This window comes from Oncorhynchus keta, chromosome 21, assembly GCF_023373465.1.
Source record: "Oncorhynchus keta strain PuntledgeMale-10-30-2019 chromosome 21, Oket_V2, whole genome shotgun sequence".
Lineage (NCBI taxonomy): Eukaryota > Metazoa > Chordata > Actinopteri > Salmoniformes > Salmonidae > Oncorhynchus > Oncorhynchus keta.
Genome location: NC_068441.1, coordinates 22,907,543 through 22,926,830, shown reverse-complemented (window position 1 = coordinate 22,926,830; position 19,288 = coordinate 22,907,543). Strand labels below are relative to the sequence as shown.

At 41.6% G+C, this 19,288-nt stretch overlaps 1 protein-coding gene across 2 annotated transcripts in view; it reads right to left on the bottom strand.

Moving 5' to 3' along the window:
• Positions 1-1,296: 1,296 nt before the first annotated feature.
• LOC118399875 (S-adenosylhomocysteine hydrolase-like protein 1) overlaps positions 1,297-19,288 on the bottom strand; it is a 60,590-nt gene continuing 42,598 nt past the window's right edge. For both annotated transcript variants that reach the window (XM_052473502.1, XM_052473503.1), the window contains exons 9-17: positions 16,645-16,708; positions 16,216-16,304; positions 16,059-16,129; positions 15,463-15,557; positions 15,170-15,268; positions 14,984-15,052; positions 6,508-6,586; positions 4,633-4,753; positions 1,297-4,435 (exon numbers count right to left, since the gene is read on the bottom strand). In XM_052473502.1, the coding sequence (XP_052329462.1) occupies positions 4,429-4,435; positions 4,633-4,753; positions 6,508-6,586; positions 14,984-15,052; positions 15,170-15,268; positions 15,463-15,557; positions 16,059-16,129; positions 16,216-16,304; positions 16,645-16,708 (694 nt within the window). In that variant the 3' untranslated portion in view covers positions 1,297-4,428. The remainder of the gene's footprint in view (positions 4,436-4,632; positions 4,754-6,507; positions 6,587-14,983; positions 15,053-15,169; positions 15,269-15,462; positions 15,558-16,058; positions 16,130-16,215; positions 16,305-16,644; positions 16,709-19,288) is intronic.

The following is a 19,288-nucleotide window of genomic DNA, read 5'->3' as shown; positions in this document are numbered from 1 at the left end:
AGGCTGGGTACTCTGCACAACACAGATGTTTTAAATGATACAAAGCAGATGCAGGTCCTATTCTTCAGGCCTGTGGGGTCAGGAATGTGCACTCCATACTTGATTACCTGCTGAGTGTGGCTGCCCTGAAAAAAGCCCTGGCTGCTGGATATGGTGAGGCTTCTGGGACTGTTATGACAGCGGTCACTCGAAGTGTCCGTCAGCCGATCACATTTGACTGCAAGACTGGACCCTCCTCCGGTATAAACTTCTGCTTCTCTTGTCCATGGAGAACTTCTTGGGATTGGTTTTCCAACCATATACACCATTGTGACCAAACTTCTGAACCTAATCTAATGTGGTGCACCAGAGGATTCCACACTCGTCCTAAGGGACTGGCCCTTACTGGATGATCTGGAGAAGCACCTGTCTGACATCCTTGGAATGTCAGTGGCCAGTGGAGAAGAGGTCAACTTATACTTGAAACCAGAAGTTGAAAGAGATATCACCTGTCTGATTGTGAGAGCCATGATGAAGTGCCATCCCAGTGGTTACTCTGGAAGATACCCTGTGAGACCTGGTGACTGTGGAGAGCACTGCAGAGAAGATGAGCACAAAACTGGAACATAACTACTGGACCATAATGTGGAGCAACGATCTAAGGCACTGCATATCAGTGCTAGAGGCATCACTACAGACCCTGGTTCGATTCCAGGCTATCACAACTGGCTGTGATTGGGAGTCCCATAGGGTTGCACACAATTGGTCCAGCATCGTCCGGGTTAGAGTTTGGCCGTCATTGTAAATAAGAATTTGTTCTTAACTGACTTGCCTAGTTAAAGGTTAATGATCTTGACCTCTTTCTACACATTATTGACACACTTGTGTACATCTTTCCAATTGACCCTGCCATGCCAGTGCTGGGTGAAGATGTGTGGAAGCACTTCTGCTTGGCACAGCAGCTTTGGGTTGTTATCTAAGATGAGTTAGTCAAAGCTCCAAAAAGCTAGTGATCATAAATCACCCATGGAGGGAGATTTCCTCTGCCGTGTTTGGAGGGCAGTGAAGCGGGTTAACCTATAGCTGCTGTAGACGTATCAGGAGCTAGGACTGAAATACACAGTCATTGTTGGCCCAGTCTTACATTATTTGAAGCAGCCAAATCAAATATTTGTTATAGTTTAATCTATATTTTGTTGTTTAAAGCATTGTTTACTACATTAATACAATTTCTAACAGTGTTAGAAAATATTATGCAAAGTGGAAAACCCCCATACAGTCAGTTACAGAAATGGGACAACATTTTTGCACGAGCAGTTTAATTCAAACACAGAAAAGTTTATTAAAGGGATAGGTATACATCAACCAACAGAAAGCAGAAACAGCATCGGAGAGCATTCAAGTAAATCAATTTGAATTGAGACTCAGCCAGACTACACCAAATAATACACAGAAAAATAATATAGTACTGTATAATCTAACATTATGATTTCATTTGCAAAGCTCAAATAATCAGCTAAAACATTAGTTGTCGAAACCAGAGATACATAAGCGATTCTCGCATCATGTACGTCTCAGTGATCCTTGCTTCAAATAATAAAGGGTCAACATTTCAGCTCCTCACGCATCACTTGGTTTTGAATACTGTTGTCAATAAGTGAAACTTGTCACTTGGTATATGGTATTTTCGAGATGAAATTATTAAAAATGGTTACAAATCAATCACATAAGCATAATAATTATATGTCACTAGAGTTCTTCACTATTTACGTCGGTTGAAGTGAAATTGCAGAGCACTGTTGCATACAACAGCCAAATGACCCTGGACTTGAGAGCTGGTGAGGTAAGAACTCTCTCCTGTTAGACAATGTTTCATAAACTGACTATATTTGTCAGTTATTAGGACATCTGGCGAGTCCTTATCGTTATGACAGTATGAATGAATACAAAATATGGAAGATTCATTTAACTAAAACTGAACTTGATAGAGGCATTGTAATCAATGCAGTGCATGTAAAGGAATTCTGGGCGATCGAGTCTTTTTACTTTATGGCATGCTTTCGGTAGTGCTATACATACCATACCCAAGGGAAGAAATGGAAAAATGTACTGTACTTTCAAAAACAATGGTATGTACAAAACAAGTGAATTCAAACTACTTTGTTAACTCACAATGGAAGTAACTTTAAAATATTGACACATCAAGCAGTTTTGGTACCCCCCCCCCAATAAGTACAAATCTTTATAAGTGACCACTAGATTTGTGCACAGCGATTATATTGCAGAATCAGAACACTGTTGGACAGCTTCCAAAGAGGAAGAGAGCAGATGGACATAATCCTACAAGTGATGAATATGTACAGTAGCAGATGAGTCACAAGGCACTGTCACTTGACCAGTAACCAACGTTACGACGCCAATGTCCCGCCAACAATGATCTTCTCACGCATAAGTCCTTGCTTGTAATGCCCAACAGCTTTAAGTAGTGCAAAGATGAAAGTGCTTTATCTCACAGTTGCATCAGCGAACGTATACACAAACAAAACAGTATCTGTTTCACACAGCTAAAATGGAAGGACAGAAAAGCCTGGAAACTTCAGCAAAAACTAAAATTGTATGCACAGATGTGGTCTGTATTCAATGGACTCGGTGTCCCATGTTAACAGACCAGGGTGACAGTGGTCTGTTAAATGCACAGGTAATACATACATATTATTTACCCTCTGTAATACTATCCGCGGGTGAAACAAAAAAAACACCATAAAACATGCAGTTTGCAGTCTGATGATCATCATTACTCCACTGAAAAGCAACTCTCCCTTATGGAGAGTTGGTTGGCTGTGTAAGGTTATTCTTTCTGCTAAAAACTGACAATAGTGACCATGTGATGGTGACATGAAAACACGCAGGTATGGATGTAGAGAACAGAGAAGGACAACATGGTGATTAGGAACATTAAGAAAAAACAGGATTCACCACACAAAAAATGATACCAGTAACAATAAACTATCAGCCATCTACAATATTTCAAAAATATTTTCAATAAACGCATTTCCACATAATTAGGACCAGAGATGGAGAAATGTCAACTCCACTATTGTCATTTGAGTCTGATAAGAGTCCTTTAATGCAAAACATTTCAGTGTTATTACCCTATAACCATGTGAGAACCAATCAAAACCAGTGCCACATTGGATAATCGCTCTTCTGGTTACACATACCTTTCTGTATCTACATGTTGGTGAAGATAACTACATTTCTGTACTGTACATGCATGCATACATGTATGCCTTAGGAGATTCAGTCAGTAAAAGTAATCATATTTTCAATTCAATCACATTTCAGCTCTGTTTCAAAGGGAGAGAGGATAGAGCAGTAAAATTAACAGCTGGTAATAAACATCTATGTGGGTATCATGTTTCCAGTAGGAAACGTGACAATGTGTTTAAGGCCCAGTGCAGTCAAACACTTAATTTCCTTTGTTTTATATATATATATATATTTCTAGACTGAGGTTGGAATAAGGCTGTGGAATTGTTAAAATTACAATAATGCCCTTTTAGAGTAAGAGCTGTTTGAAAGACTGCCTGAAGTTTCAGCCTGTTTTGGTGTGATGGAGTTTGGCCTGCCTGATGACATCACCAGACGGTAAATTAGTCAATAGACTAATAAGAGAGTTCCAAACCTTTCTGACAATAACAGCTAGTTTTCAGTTTTCCCCAACCCACGCAGACCACTCCCTGACAGTCCTAGCAAAATTCTTGCTTGAGAAATTGCTCTTTGCTAAGAAGCTGTTTTCAATTAAAATAGTTTAAAAAAAAGAAACAATCGCAGTAAGGTACTTAATTGTGACCCAGAAATGATTAGATATTAGGATACAAACGGCTGCATTGGACCTTTAAATGCGATTGGGACTTTCTAGTGTAGAGTCCATTTCTCCCTGTTCCCCTGGCTGGAATGTAATTATTTGAGAAGCTTGTAGCGACATCAATGCAGAAAACAAATAAAATTTCAATCACAATGATCCCCTTCCCTACACAATCATTTGGCACAATAATATAAACATAAAACAAACTACTGATAAACCACCGAAAAAATGTCTATTCTAGTGGAGAGTGGGTATGAAATCAGACTTCTGTAGAAAAAAATACATCTCTAGCAGAGAGCAGAGTTTAAGTGCTGTACTTTCAATTAATTAGTCATTCATGTCCAGTGGGATCCTGCGTGCTGGTTTCTTAGAAGTGTGTATTTACAGAACTGATGGTGAAACTAAACACACAAAACAGCAAATGAAACAGGGTAACATTTACTTAAGATGATGACGGAATAGAGCTTGATTTGAAAACAGAAACAGTGTCTTTAAAAAATAAAATATAGATTTCATGATCTTCTGGTCATCCAGGCCTTGTCCAAGTCAAGGAGTGCAGAGTTGTGGTCCAGTCATGCAAGCTAATACCTGTGAAACCCAAACATTAACATAAACCTAGCAGTCAAATGTTTGTACTGTACAACATACAAACATTTACTTTACCTTAACTCGATTGGACCAATGAGAACATGTATGTTGTGGCTGTGGGGATCCATTGCAGATAAATCATACATAAATCTGATATTTGGGTGTCATTTAAAGGGATCTTAGATGGATGATTGTACCTGTAGTAGTTGGGTTTGAATGGGCCATTCTTGTTGAGACCCAGGTACTTGGCCTGCTCATCTGAAAGCTCAGTCAGGTGGGCATCAAAGGTGGGCAGGTGCAGGCTGGCAACATACTCATCTGAGACAATCACAACACACATACAATTATAGAAATGATCAAATGTTTTATTTTATTCAATGTAACAATTCGTGTCAATGTAATGGAATGCCACATTCATGTCATCAGAGGAAATAAGTAGGGCCTCAGAAACCAGTGGACGTGGTTTGAACAGCTCTCGATTGTGTATCTGTGAAAGTTTGAGTGTTTTTGGTGACAAGACAATTTTCTTCAGCCTCCGAGGTAGAAGAGGTGCTGCTGCGCCGCCTTCACCACGCTGTCTGTGTGGGTGGACCATTTCAGATTGTCTGTGATGTGTACCTCAAGGAACTTAAAACTTTCCACCTTCTCCACTACCGTCTCGTCAATGTGGATAGGGGGCTGCTCCCTCTGCTGTTTCCTGAAGTCCACGATCATCTCCTTTGTTTTGTTGACATTGAGTGCGAGGTTGTTTTCCTGACACCACACTCCGAGGGCCACCTCCTCCCTGTAGGCTGTCTCGTCGTTGTTGGTAGTCTACCACTGTGTCTACCACTGTGGTGTCGCCTGCAAACTTGATGATTGAGCTGGAGGCGTGCATGGCCACGAAGTCATGGGTGAACAGGGAGTACGGGAGGGCTGAGAACGCACCTTTATGGGGCCCCAGTGTTGAGGATCAGCGGGGTGGAGAGGTTTCCTACCCTCACCACCTGGGGGCGGCCAGTCAATGTCCAGGACCCAGTTGCACAGGGCGGGGTCGAGACCCAGGGTCTCAAGCGTAATGATGAGTTGAGGGTACTATGGTGTTAAATGCTGAGCTGTCGTCGATGAACAGCATTCTTACATCGGTATTCCTCTTGTCCAGGTGGGTTAGGGCAGTGTGATCACGATTGCGTCGTCTGTGGACCTATTGGGGCGGTAAGCAAATTGTAGTGGGTCTAGGGTGTCAGGTAGGGTGGAGGTGATATGATCCTTGACTTGTCTCTCAAAGCACTTCATGATGAAGGAAGTGAGTGCTACGGGGCGATGTTTAGCTCAGTTACCTTAGCTTTCTTGGAAACCGGAACAATGGTGGCCCTCTAGAAACATGTGGGAACAGCAGACTGGGATAAGGATTGATTGAATATGTCTGTAAACACACCAACCAGGTGGTCTGGGCATGCTCTGAGGACACGGCTAGGGTTGTCGTCTGGGTCGGCAGCCTTGCGAGGGTTAACACGTTTAAATGTTTTACGTTGGCTGCGGTGAAGGAGAGTCCGCAGGTTTTGGTAGCGGGCCATGTCGGTGGCACGGGCGGTTTTCTTTTTGTAGTCCGTGATTGACTGTAGACCCTGCCACATACCTCTCGTGTCTGAGCCGCTATGACTCTACTTTATCTCTATACTGATGCTTAGCTTGTTTCATTGCCTTGGAGGGAAAAGCTACACTGTTTGTATTCGGTCATGTTTCCGGTTGCATTGCCCTGATTAAAAGCAGTGGTTCGAGCTTTCAGTTTTGCGTGAATGCTGCCATCAATCCACGGTTTCTGGTTGGGGAAGGTTTTAACAGTCGCTATGTGTACATCACCACCGATGCACTTGCTAATAAACTTGCTCACCGAATCAGCGTATACATCAATGTTGTTGTTCGACGCTATCCGGAACATATCCCAGTCCACGTGATCGAAGAAATTTTGAAGCGTGGAATTGAGTAGCTAGCTAGACCATAACATAATAATTATAACTACCACTACAACCACTATTTCTCTGTATTCTCATGTAACGCTCCAAACACATGAGGATATAATAAGGACTCACCCATCTTCTTGGGCAGCAAGTAGACATCCTGTTTGTAGCGGCCCTCTGGAGCATTGTACAGCTCAATAAGGGCCAGAGCCTGTTGGAGAAATTAAGCACCATACACAATCATCTGTCTACACACACACAATCTCAGAAATAGACATATCAATAATCACATTATACAATGTACTCGTGTGAACACACAGAGCCCCGTTACTTTTATTTCACCTTTATTTAACCAGGTAGGCTAGTTGAGAACAAGTTCTCATTTGCAACTGGGACCTGGCCAAGATAAAGCATAGCAATTCAACTTACATTCAAACACTTTATAAATACCCACACCGTTCCTGGAACCGTCGAATAACCCCTGAACCCTTTTAGAAATGCCATGACAGCAGTCTAAGTATACAGCTGTGCATGTAAATATACTTTTCTTAATGTGCCAAATGAAAGGTGTTATTCGATGCACAAATTGTCACTGAATGAAACATGCACTAGGGGAGATGGCTACACTATGCCATTGCTTCCCCTGTCCTAGCTCTATCTAATCTACATGAGACATGCTCAGTTCAGATAAGCCCTCCTTAGCCATTCCCGGTAGGTTTATTATTAGAGATGACACTGAGGTCAAGGCACACTCTTATCATCTACCACGGTGGCCTAATTATGGGAGGGAATAGACCACATAATAACCCACAGACTCCTATCTGGTAGCTAGTGTTGGGTTGAAAGAGGCAGTGAGGGTCTGTATTACCTGCTGCTATCTGCAGCACTACTTTTTTTTAACCTTTATATAACCAGGAAGGGCTCATTGAGATTTAAAATCTGTTTTTCAAGAGCGTCCTGGCCAAGATAGGCAGCACCAAGTCTTTACAAAAATGACAGACAAACGACATGAAAAACTACAAGAAAAAAACCCATCATAGAATTCACAAGAGTATAACAAAATCAAAAACAGCAAATGAAAAACATTGACAGGTCAGGCAATCAGTCTCAATCATTCATCAGTGATTTAAAATACCAATCTGGACAAGTTCTTCCAGTTTAAAAGTATTTTGTAAGGCGTTCCAAGACGATGGCGCAGAGTACATAAAAGCCCTTTTACCAAATTCAGTTCGGACATTTGGAACAGTTAGCAGGATAAAGTCCAGCGAACAAAGAGAGTACCCACCACATTTCTGAACAATAAAAATGCCCAAATAAAAAGGAAGTAAACCCAAAATGGCTTTGTAAATAAAAGTATACCAGTGCCTGAGCCTACGAGTGACTAGAGAAGGCCAGCCAACCCTGGTATACAAAGTGCAGTGGTGCATAAGGGTTTTGCAGTTTAAAATAAATCTCAAAGTGCCATGGTAAAGGGTGTAAATTATTCTCAAACACTAAGCGGAAGCATTCATATATAAAATATCCCCATAGTCTAGTAAAGGAATAAATGTAGCTGATACTAGCCTCCTTCTGGCTTCAAAAGAAAAACCGGCCTTATTCCTAAAATAAAATTCAAATTTCAGCTTTAATTTTTTTGTAAGTTGTTGAATATGCAATTTAAAAGAGGCCATCATCAATTAAAATTCCAAGATATTTATATGAGGTTACAACCTCAATCTTCTTGCCCTGAAAGGTAGTAATAGGTGAAAGGTTCAGAAGTCTATTTCTTGCATTAGAAAACACCATTAATTTAGTTTTGTCAGTATTGAGGATAAGCTTCAATTGACACAAGGTATGTTGAACAGTATAAAAAGCGGTTTGCAAGTTATGGAAAGCTTTTGTAAGAGACGAGGCACAACAGTAAATAACAGTATCATCAGCACAAAAATGAAGTTGCGCATTTGACATTTTTGTCTAAATCATTTATATAAATAGTGAATAAGAGAGGACCAAGAGCCATTAAAGACTAGACAATTTGACATAAGCCCATAAAATTGAGTGCACTGAGTTCTATCAGACAGATAATTAGCAAACCATGCAACTGCATGCTCTGAAAGACCTACACTTGACAATCTCTGCCTTATTATAGCACGATCAACTGTATCAAAAGCCTTAGAGAGATCAATAAAAAGTGAGACAGTGCTGTTTTTTGTCAGGGCTTCAGTGATATCATTTAAAATATTCATGGCTGCTGTAATTGTGCTATGCTGCTTCCTGAAACCCGATTGGTACATTGATAAAATAGAGTTAGTAAATAAAAACTATTTTAGCTGTTCACTCACAAGGGTTTCAAGTATTTTCACCAGGGGTGACAGCTTTGAGATTGGCCTATAATTATTTAAAAGAGTTGGATCCCCCCCTTTTAAAAGTGGTAGGACAAATGCTGATTTCCAGATTTTCAGAATTTCATTACATTCCAGGGTTAGATTGAACAGTGGTTCAGCTATGAAATCAGCTGCAAGATTTAAAAAGCAGGGATCCAAAAGATCAGGACCTGCAGGCTTTCTTTTTTTTGATCTAAGGATTTCAGGGCTTTATGTACCATCTGCACTGAGAATGGCAAAAAGCTAAAGGTTTGACCAGCTCTCACTGGTTCATCCACACAGGGTTGTACAAAGACAGAGTACACTGAATCAAACAGCCTACCAGATGATACAAAGTGCTCATTGAAACAATTCAGCATTTCAGTTTTGTCATATACAGCAACAGAGTCCTTCAAAACACATGACGGTAATTCATTAACATTACATTAACATTACTGTTACCAGACATCGACTTAATAGCCTTCCAAAACTTTCTAGGCTCATTCAGGTTATCAGTGGTAACAGACATAAAATATTCAGACTTGGCCTTCCTGAGAAGAAAATAACACTTGTTTCGTAACTGCCTAAAAATAAGCCAATCAGCATCAGAACGTGATTTCCTTGCTTTAGCCCAGGCTAGATTACAGTTGTGAATAATACAAGACAACTCAGAAGAAAACCATGGATTATCCCGCCCTTTAACCCTGATCCTGCGGAATGGGGCATGTTTGTTTACTATTTGGAAAAAAACATAATGAAAGAATTTCCAGGCAGTTTCCACATCAGGGATAAGCTCAATCTTACTCCAGTCAAAATAAAACAAATCATGAAAGAAAACCTGTTCATTAAAACACTTCAAATGTCTCTTACGAATAAAACGTGGGTTTGTCTTAGGAACCTTAGTATTTCTAACAGCAACAACAGCACAATGGTCACTTAAATCATTACAAAAAACACCAACCGCAGAATATTTATGTGGAACATTTGTCAATATCAAATCAAATCAGGGTAGATTTATCTGGGAATTTAAGATTTGGGCGAGTGGGTGAGTTAATCAACTGGGTAGATTCATAGAATTACAAAACATTTAAAAATCAGACACCGGCTTTAATCAACACCAGTTGACATCAATCAAGATCATTTCACTGTAAAGAAGTTAAGACATAAGGTGCGTCGAATAAGAAAATGCATCACCGAGAGCAGAGGGGGGTCTATAACAGCCAATCACAGTTATAGAGAGACCCTTTGAAACCTCAATATTCAAAGCAAGAAATTCCAACTGTTTACAAATAGTTTCAGACTTTGCCACACTTAAAGGGAATTTAGTTTTTACATTTTTAGCCACACCCCCACCTTAACTCGATCAGTGCGATAAACATTGTAACCACTTATACAAATATCCTTATCAAAAACTTTTAGATTAACTAACTTCAAATTAATGACTTGGGACGTCGGGTTTGATACGAAAGCTTCTTTTAGTAAGAATACTTGTTTACGTTACATTTAACAACAATTGTTTTGGTACAGAGCAATGCAGGTAAGATGCTGTCGGAAAATCAGCTACAATCACTAGCACCTGCACATAATTGGCGCGTTATCACTCATTCCTCTCGCAAGGCATTCTGGGACTTGCAGTCAAAAAGCGTAATTCAACACAACCTAATACAATTACATATGCAAATAAATCTAAAGAAATATCTTTAGATACAGCTCAAAGAATAAACGTAAACATTAACTCAAACACATTCAACTTACAACAACACCCCCCCATGAACAATTGTGTTCATCTAGATCTCTAGGCAGTATATCAATTGAATAGGTCTCCTCCACAAAGTCCCTGAAGCAGTACGAACTGAACATGATCTAACTAAGCCATCTCGGCCTGGAAACAGTTCTTCAATCACCTTCAGTGGGGTGGGCTGTGGTGTGTCACAGCGGTGTGCTGACTTTAGATCCAGCAAGTAGTCTCTCCGCCAACTGTTCCATAAACTGGTCACAAGTCTCTGCCTGTACTTCCATCTGCGTGTCATTTCCCGCTTGTGTAACGTTGGGTGCTGAGTGTCACTTGCTCCAGAATGCATCACCTTCTCATGGTGGTACTGTATCAGCATTTCTGAGTATCTGGACTTATTGGGCAGAACCCATGGGTGCTGCTCTCTGAATGTGAAGTTGACTGTTGCAGCCTTCCTCCTACACTGAGCAGTTCGTGTTCATCCAGGAAAGGTTTCAGTTCTCTGATTTTACAGTCATTGTTTAGGCTTTTCCCTGCCTTCAGTAGTTTTATCTCCTGTCCGAAATTCTGTTGTTGTGTTACCTTAATCCAGTACCTTTCTCCATCGAACAGTTTGTCAGCAGTCAGTTCACCTTGCATCTTTATGGTTGTACGAGCATTGGCAATGAATCTCTTTATCCAGGCGGTGACTCTGAACACTCTTTTCAGTTTGCTGTACCTTTCAAGCTCCAACACAGGTTCAGTGCTGTCTGTGCTGTTTGTGCCGTTTCACCTCATCCGGAACCTTGTTATCATCAGTCTCTTCGGACTGATTGGGTGATGTCAGAATTCTGGGTCCATTCCACCATAGCTCGCTCTGTGTCAAGTTTCGAACAGTTTGTCCTCTGGTAGGGAGGTCAGCTGGATTAGTTTTCCCTTCAATATGTGAACATGACTCTGGATTGGTCAAGGACTGGATCTCCGTCACTCTGTTCGCAACAAACTATTTCCATTTCTGAGCTGAGCTGCAAATCCAATGCAGCACGATCATCGAATCTGTCCACATTTTGATCTGGTTTTCTTCCATTTTCAGTGTGGTCATCAAGTTGTTTGCTAGTCTCGCTCCAATCACAGCTCCCATGAGCTCCAGGCGTGGCAGCATCATTTTCTTAAGTGGGGCTACCCTGGACTTGGATGCGACTAGACTTGTTGTTTCCCTGTCTTGTGACTCACCTTGCAAGTAAGCTACTGCACTGTAAGCCCTTTCACTTGCATCACAGAACACGTGTAGTTTCAGGGTGTGGTTATTCTGTGGCTGCATGTCTGTTCTGTACCACCTTGCTATGGTGAGCTGGTGTAACTGGGGTAGTTCTGAACACCACTGTTGCCATTCTCGTGTCAGATCAGGTGGTAATTCTTCGTCCCAGCTAAGTCCCCTCTCCCACATTTCCTGGAACATGCACTTGATCCTGATGGTGAAGGGAGTTAAGAAACCAAGAGGGTCGAAGATACGTGCAGACGACTGCAGAACACTTCTTTTTGTGTTTTCCTTTTGCCTTAGAATGCTCAGTAACGGCCTGAGGTTAAACACAAAGTAATCCGTTTCCGGCCTCCATACTAAACCTAAAACCTTCAGCACTAATCCTTGTGTTTGTAACGTCAACGGGTGGTCAGTTGTCGTACTCTCCTCCCATTTTGTTTTCAATTCAGGAGAATTGGTCATCTACAGAAACAGTAGGGGGTTGCACCTCACTCCTCTTACTGGTACACACCGCAATGTGATGTCTGCTTCCACATGTTGCACATGACACATCTTTGACTTTACAGAATTTTGCTATGTGTCTCTGTCCTAAACATACAAAGCATCTTCCCATGTTCTTTAGTTTCTCTTTGCGTGTAGCAATCTTGTAGTCAGGGCAGTTTTCTGATTTGTGGTCTGCACTGTCATAAAATAGACACGTTTGCTGTTCCTTCTGGCTGGCTGTATGCAGTGTTGCAGCAGAGGGCATGTTGGGTCTTTTTGGTTTCATTTCATTGGAGAAGCATGACTTGTTCCATGGTTTGCTCTCTTTCTGTTGGTTGTATGATCTTGTCATTTGTAGCACTCTCACCTGCTATGAACCTCTTTCTGTAGGAAACTGATAATCTCAGACACTTTCCATTCATCATCTACTCCCCTCTGACGACTATAGTCAAGAGCTATGTCCTCTGGAATCATCTGCAGTAAGATTGGGAATAGTAGGCTTCCATAGGATTCTGACACTACACCCAGTGATTCTAAGCTCCTAATTTGAATTTCACATTCATCATATAGCTGCCTCAATGCATTTAGATCAGAGGATTTCTTCACAGGTGTGAGATTCAGCAGCTTTGACATATGAGCACTAATCACAAGGTCTTTCCTTCCAAATCTGCTCTTGAGTAGAGTGATTGCATTATCATAGTTACTGTCTGTTAACATCAGTCCTGCTACTGCCTTTGCAGCTGGTCCAGTGAGATATGTTTTCAGATAGATAAACTTCTCTTTTTTACACAGTGAATCATTGTTGTGAATAGCAGTCTCATACTGGCTCCAAAACTCCTGCCACATACTGACATCTCCATAGAATTTCTCAATAATCAACTTCGGTAGCCTTACTGAGTTAGCGTCACTCACCCGGGCTGGTAGTGGATTGACGTCCTGTTTCTTCGTTATCACTCTTTGTGCACGACTCTTCAGCATGATAATGCGTTCTTTATAATCCTCTGTGCATGCAATCTTACATTGCAATCTCTGCCTCCAATCCGTCCAATGGCGTTAACTGTTCAATTCCACGATTGAGTTCAAACAAACTGTCCTCCTTAGCTGATAACAATTCCAACAATGTACTCAAGTGATCGGTATCCGGATTTGACTGGGATATTTCCACGTCAATCCGATTCAAAATCCACGTTGTTGCGCCTCGAATGGTACCCCGCTTTCGTCTCATTCTTTCTGCTTCATGCCGACGTTCCTCCTCAGCCATTTTAGCCACTTCTTCGTCGCAGCTCATAGCCTGGGTTTCGGCACCAAATTTTAGATTAACTAACTTCAAATTAATGACTCGGGACGTCGGGTTTGATACGAAAGCTTCTTTTAGTAAGAATACTTGTTTACGTTACATTTAACAACAATTGTTTTGGTACAGAGCAATTCAGGTAAGATGCTGTCGAAAAATCAGCTACAATCACTAGCACCTGCACATAATTGGCGCGTTATCACTCATTCCTCTCGCAAGGCATTCTGGGACTTGCAGTCAAAAAGCGTAATTCAACACAACCTAATACAATTACATATGCAAATAAATCTAAATAACCTGTTAGGCCGCCCCATCCCGGATCCGGGATTGTGACTACAGCCTCAAGCTCATTACCATAACGCAACATTAGCGATTTCTGAAAATAAATGAAATAAATATGCCTGTCCTCAAGCTTATCCTTTTCTTAACAATCCTGTCGTCTCAGATTTTCAAAATATGCTTTAGAACCAGAGAAAATCAATAATTTGTGTAAGAGTGGTGATAGCTAGCTTAGCATTTAGCGTTAGCATTTAGCACGCAACATTCACAAAAACCAGCAAAGGGATCAAATAAAATAATTTACCTTTGAAGAACTTCAGATGTTTCAATGAGGAGACTCTCAGTTACATAGCAGATGTCCAGTTTTTCCTGAAAGATGCTTGTCACAACGTTCCGTTTTGTTACTATGCATTTGGCTACCAGCTCAGTCACCTAAACGTCAACTTTTTCCGAATTAACTCCATAATATCGACTGAAACATGGAAAACGTTGTTTGAATCAATCCTCAAGGTGTTTTGTCATATATCTCTTCATTGAAATGCCAGTCCTAGAAGCGTGCATTCTTCTCTGATTCGGATGGAAAAATACTGGGACCTGACTTTTGCGCACCAATTTCCACGCAGACACCATGCAAGACACATGGTAATTGTAGGCTCTTATGGCCAATCTTCCAATGATATGCCTACAAATACGTCACAATGCTGCAGACACCTGGGGGAACGATAGGAAGTGTCCGTTCATTCCTGTGGCATTCACAGCCATATAAGGAGATCATGGAAAACGTGCCTTCAGAAATCCTGTTGATTTCCTGGTCACTCAAACATCTTGGTTTTGCCTGTAGATATTGTTCTATGGCACTCACAGTGAAAATCTTTGCAGTTCTGGAAACGTCAGAGTGTCTTCTTTCCAAAACTATCAACTATTCTAGTCGAGCATCTTTTCGTGACAAAATATCGCGCTATCTTTTTATCCAAAAATGAAATACTGCCCCTAGAGTTCTAACAGGATAAATATCTTTAGATACAGCTCAAAGAATAAACTTAAACATTAACTCAAACACATTAAAGTTACAACAAAAACAGACTTGCTGAGCCAGGTTTCAGAAAACACAATTACATCAGCATCAGTTGATTTAGCCCAAATCCAGGCTGCGTACATTTAAATGAAAAATACCAAAACCAGATCTTGATTTAAAATCAAGACTACTCTGTCTGGCTACTGTGGGGAGTGTCTTTTACCTGGGTCGTGGCTGTGATTGACAGGACGAAGGTGGGAACTGTGGAGCAGCTGAGGTTCAGAAGACGACCCTGAGGGAGACACACAAACGTGTAATTTGCTATGTGGGAGTATATGTGCATGTGTGTGTGTGTGTGTGTGTGTGTGTGTGTGTGTGTGTGTGTGTGTGTGTGTGTGTAACTTCCCACCTCGGCCAGCAGGATGACCCTCTTGCCGTCAGGCCAGATAACGTGGTCCACCTGAGAGCGCACTCTCTCCCAGGTCAGTTCTGGGGTCCGCAGGCTTGCCTGGTTAGCAGGTCACACACACAAGGGTCATGAAAATACACTACGCACTCTCACTCACACTCTAAAAGTCTAAATATGCAAATCATTTGAAATCATCATCATGAACTTCATATTCCTAGGAAAACTTAAAATATTCCTTCCCTTGATTTTTACGTTTTACTGTAGCAACAAATTGGTTTATCAAAGTTCCTCACCACGTCAATCTCAGTGTTGGAGTGTCCCATGTTGCACACGATGGAGCCGTTCTTCATGCGGTCCAGCTGGTCCCTAGTCACCACGTTCTTATTCCCTAGGAGACCAGAGAAAACCCCCAGTCTAAAACTTATCTCCGTATAGGGCTTAGCACAAACCCTCAGGGTGATTAGGTGATGCAAAGGGCCATGAAGAGTGTGTATATAAAAAATAAAAATAAATTGTCTACTTATTTATTTAATTTGTGTATATATATTTATTTTATTTATTGATATATTTATTTTATACATTATATATATAATTATATATAAATATATATAATATATATATATATAAAATATTTCAATACATAAAATATATATATAAATAAATAAATAAAATAGAAATAAATCTTATTTATATATTTTGTGTGTGTGTGTGTGTGTGTGTGTGTGTGTGTGTGTGTGTGTGTGTGTGTGTGTGTGTGTGTGTATTTATATATAATAATAAAATATATAAAATAACAAAATACACATTTTTATTTTTTACAAATCATATATAATTGTCCAAAATAATATCACTATTGATTACATAAACACAGTAGTTTGATGTTGTTTACCAGTGCATGTGATGATGACGTCCACCTGGCGGATGACCTCGTTCAGCTTGACCACCCTGAAGCCGTCCATGCTGTTAAGACACACATGGGGAAAGAGCGGTTAATCAGAACCAAGGGGGAGAGACAAGTGCTCTGTTTCCTACTGGCTGTCCCTCACCAAGCCTGCAGGGCGCAGATGGGATCAATCTCTGTGACGTAGACGATGGATCCCATGGCTTTCAGTGCGGCAGTGCAACCTTTCCCAACCTGCAGGGACAGCACATTGCATTAGCATTACATAATATGACCACACCACATTGACCTTGATAAACAGAAAAGGCTACAAATGACCCCCTACAGAACATGCATACTGGTAAACCTTGACGTCCACATTAGACTCTTTAGAGGCGGATTACATTAGACTAAATACACAATGACTTAGCATGAGATGACATTGAACTCTTCAGTATATTGATGTACTAACATGTACTGTACATGTGATAATCATTACACTGAGTGCACATATTCTCATTATAGCAGGTTTAGCATAGCCGGAACAGACTGACTATTTATACAGAACTACATGTACAGTATGAAACCGCCTTACCTCTCCATAACCACATACAACAACCTGCTTTCCTCCAAACATCACATCTGTGGTCCTCTTCAGGCTGCAGACAGAAACAAGGGAAACAATAGGATTCAGGAAGTCAGCCTTTATGTGGTGTGTTAAAACCACAGGTTGAGTTAAATGGGCAGTAGTCGTCTATAAAAGCAATTTCCCAGGCCATTGGAGGCCACACAGGCCATGTTGTTAGCCTGATTTATTGGCTTACACAGGCCAGAGATGCTTTGGCTGGGACACAGAAAATGCATCATATTTTGCCTTGGAGAAAAATTCAGCAGAACAGGACAGAACAGCAGAATACAACAGGTATCAGTGATTTATTGCTACTTGTCAAAACAGCATTTTTGGTGCTGGTGCAGTTTTATAAGGTGCTTGTTTTAAACCTTATCGTGAAATGCTTACTTACAAGCCCTTAACCAACAATAGATCAAGAAATAGAGTTAAGACAATATGACTAAATCCAACATTTACTAAAGTAAAAAACATAATAAAAAGTAACAATACAATTACATAATAACGAGGCTATATACAGGGGGTACTGGTACAGAGTCAATGTGCGGGGGTACAGGTTAGTCAAGGTAATTTGTACATGTATGTAATGGTAAAGTGACTATGCATAGATAATAAACTGCGAGTAGCAGCAGTGTAGAAACCAAAAAAAAAAAAAAGGGGGGGTCGTCAATGTAAATTGTCCGGGTGGCCATTTCAGCAGTCTTATAGTTTGGGCGAAGAAGCTGTTATGAAGCCTTTTGGACCTAGGCTTGATGCTCCGGTACCACTTGCCAGGCGGTAGCAGAGAAAACAGTCTATGACTAGGGTGGCTAGAATCTTTGACAATTGATGGGGGCTTCCTCTGACACCGCCTAGTATATAGGTCCTGGATTGCAGGAAGCTTGGCCTCAGTGATGTATTGGGGCGTACGCACTATCCTTTGTAGCGCCCTATGGTCGGATGCCGAGCAGTTGCCATACCAGGCGGTGATGCAACCGGTCAGGATGCTCTCAATGGTGCAGCTGTAGAACATTGAGGAAAAGGTGTTGTCGTGCCCTCGTCACAACTGTCTTGGTGTGTTTTGACCATGATGGTCCCCACATTACCAATGAACTAAGGTACATGAAACTCGACCCGCTCCACCGCAACCCCGTTGATGTTAAATGTTCGGCCCTCCTTTTTCTGTAGTCCACAATCATCTCCTTTGTCTTGCTCATACCTCCTCTCTGTAGGCTGTCTCATTGTTGTCGGTGATCAGGCCTACCACTGTTGTGTCATCAGCAAACTTAATGATGGTGCTGGAGTCGTGCTTGGCCACGCAGTCGTGGGTGAACAGGGAGTACCGGAGGGGACTAAGCACGCACCCCTGAGGGGCCCCGGTGTTGAGGATCAGCATGGCAGATGTGTTGTTGCCTACCCTTACAGCCTGGAGGCGGCCCATCAGGAAGTCCAGGATCCAATTACAGAGAGATTTATTTAGTCCCAGAGTCCTTAGCTTAGTGATGAGCTTTGTGGGCACTATGGTGTTGAACGCTGAGCTGTAATCAATGAACAGCATTCTCACATTGGTGTTCCTTTTTTCCAGGTGGGTAAAGGCAATGTGGAGTGTGATTGAGATTGCGTCATCTGAGGATTTGTTTATGCGAATTGCGAGTGGGTCTAGGGTTTCCGGGAGGATGGTGTTGATGTGAGCCATGACCTGCCTTTCAAAGCACTTCATGGCTACTGACACGAGTACTACGGGGTGGTAGTCATTTAAGCAGGTTACCTTTGCATTCTTGGGCACAAGGGACTATTGTTGTCTGTTTGAAACATGTAGGTATTACAGACTTGGAAAGGGAGAGGATGAAAATGTCAGTGAAAACACTTGCCAGTTGCTCTGCACATGCGCCGAGTACATGCCCTGGTAATCAGTCTGGCCCGCGACATTGTGAATGTGAATGAACCTTTTTAAAGGTCTTGCTCACATAGGCTATGGAGAGCGTGATCACACAGTCCTTCCAGAGTGCTCTCATGCAAGCTTCAGTGTTGCTTGCCTCAAAGCGAGCATAAAAAAGGCATGTTGATCGTCTGGTAGGCTCGCGTCATTGGACAGCTCGCGGTTAGGTTTTCCTTTGTAGTCCGTAATAGTTTGCCAGCCCTGCCACATCTGACAAGCGTCAGAGCCCGTGTATTAGGATTCAATCTTAGTCCTGTATTGACGCATTGCCTGTTTGATGGTTTGTCTGAGGGCACTGCGAGATTTCGTCCGGATTAGTGTCCCGCTCCTTGAAAGCGGCAGCTTTAGCCTTTAGCTCGATGCGGATGTTGCCTGTAATCCATGGCTTCTGGTTGGGATATGTACGTACGGTCACTGTGGGGACGACGTCGTCGATGTACTTACTGATGAAGCCGGTGACTGAGGTGGTATACTTCTCAATGCCATTAGATGAATCACAGAATATATTCCAGTCTATGCTAGCAAAACAGTCCTGTAGCGTAGCATCCGTGTTATCTTACCACTTCAGTATTGAGCGAGTCACTGGTACTTCCTGCTTAAGTTGGTACTTCCTGTACACTGGTACTTCCTGCTTAAACAGCAATCAGGAGGATAGAATTATGGTCAGATTTGCCAAATGGAGAGTGAGGGAGT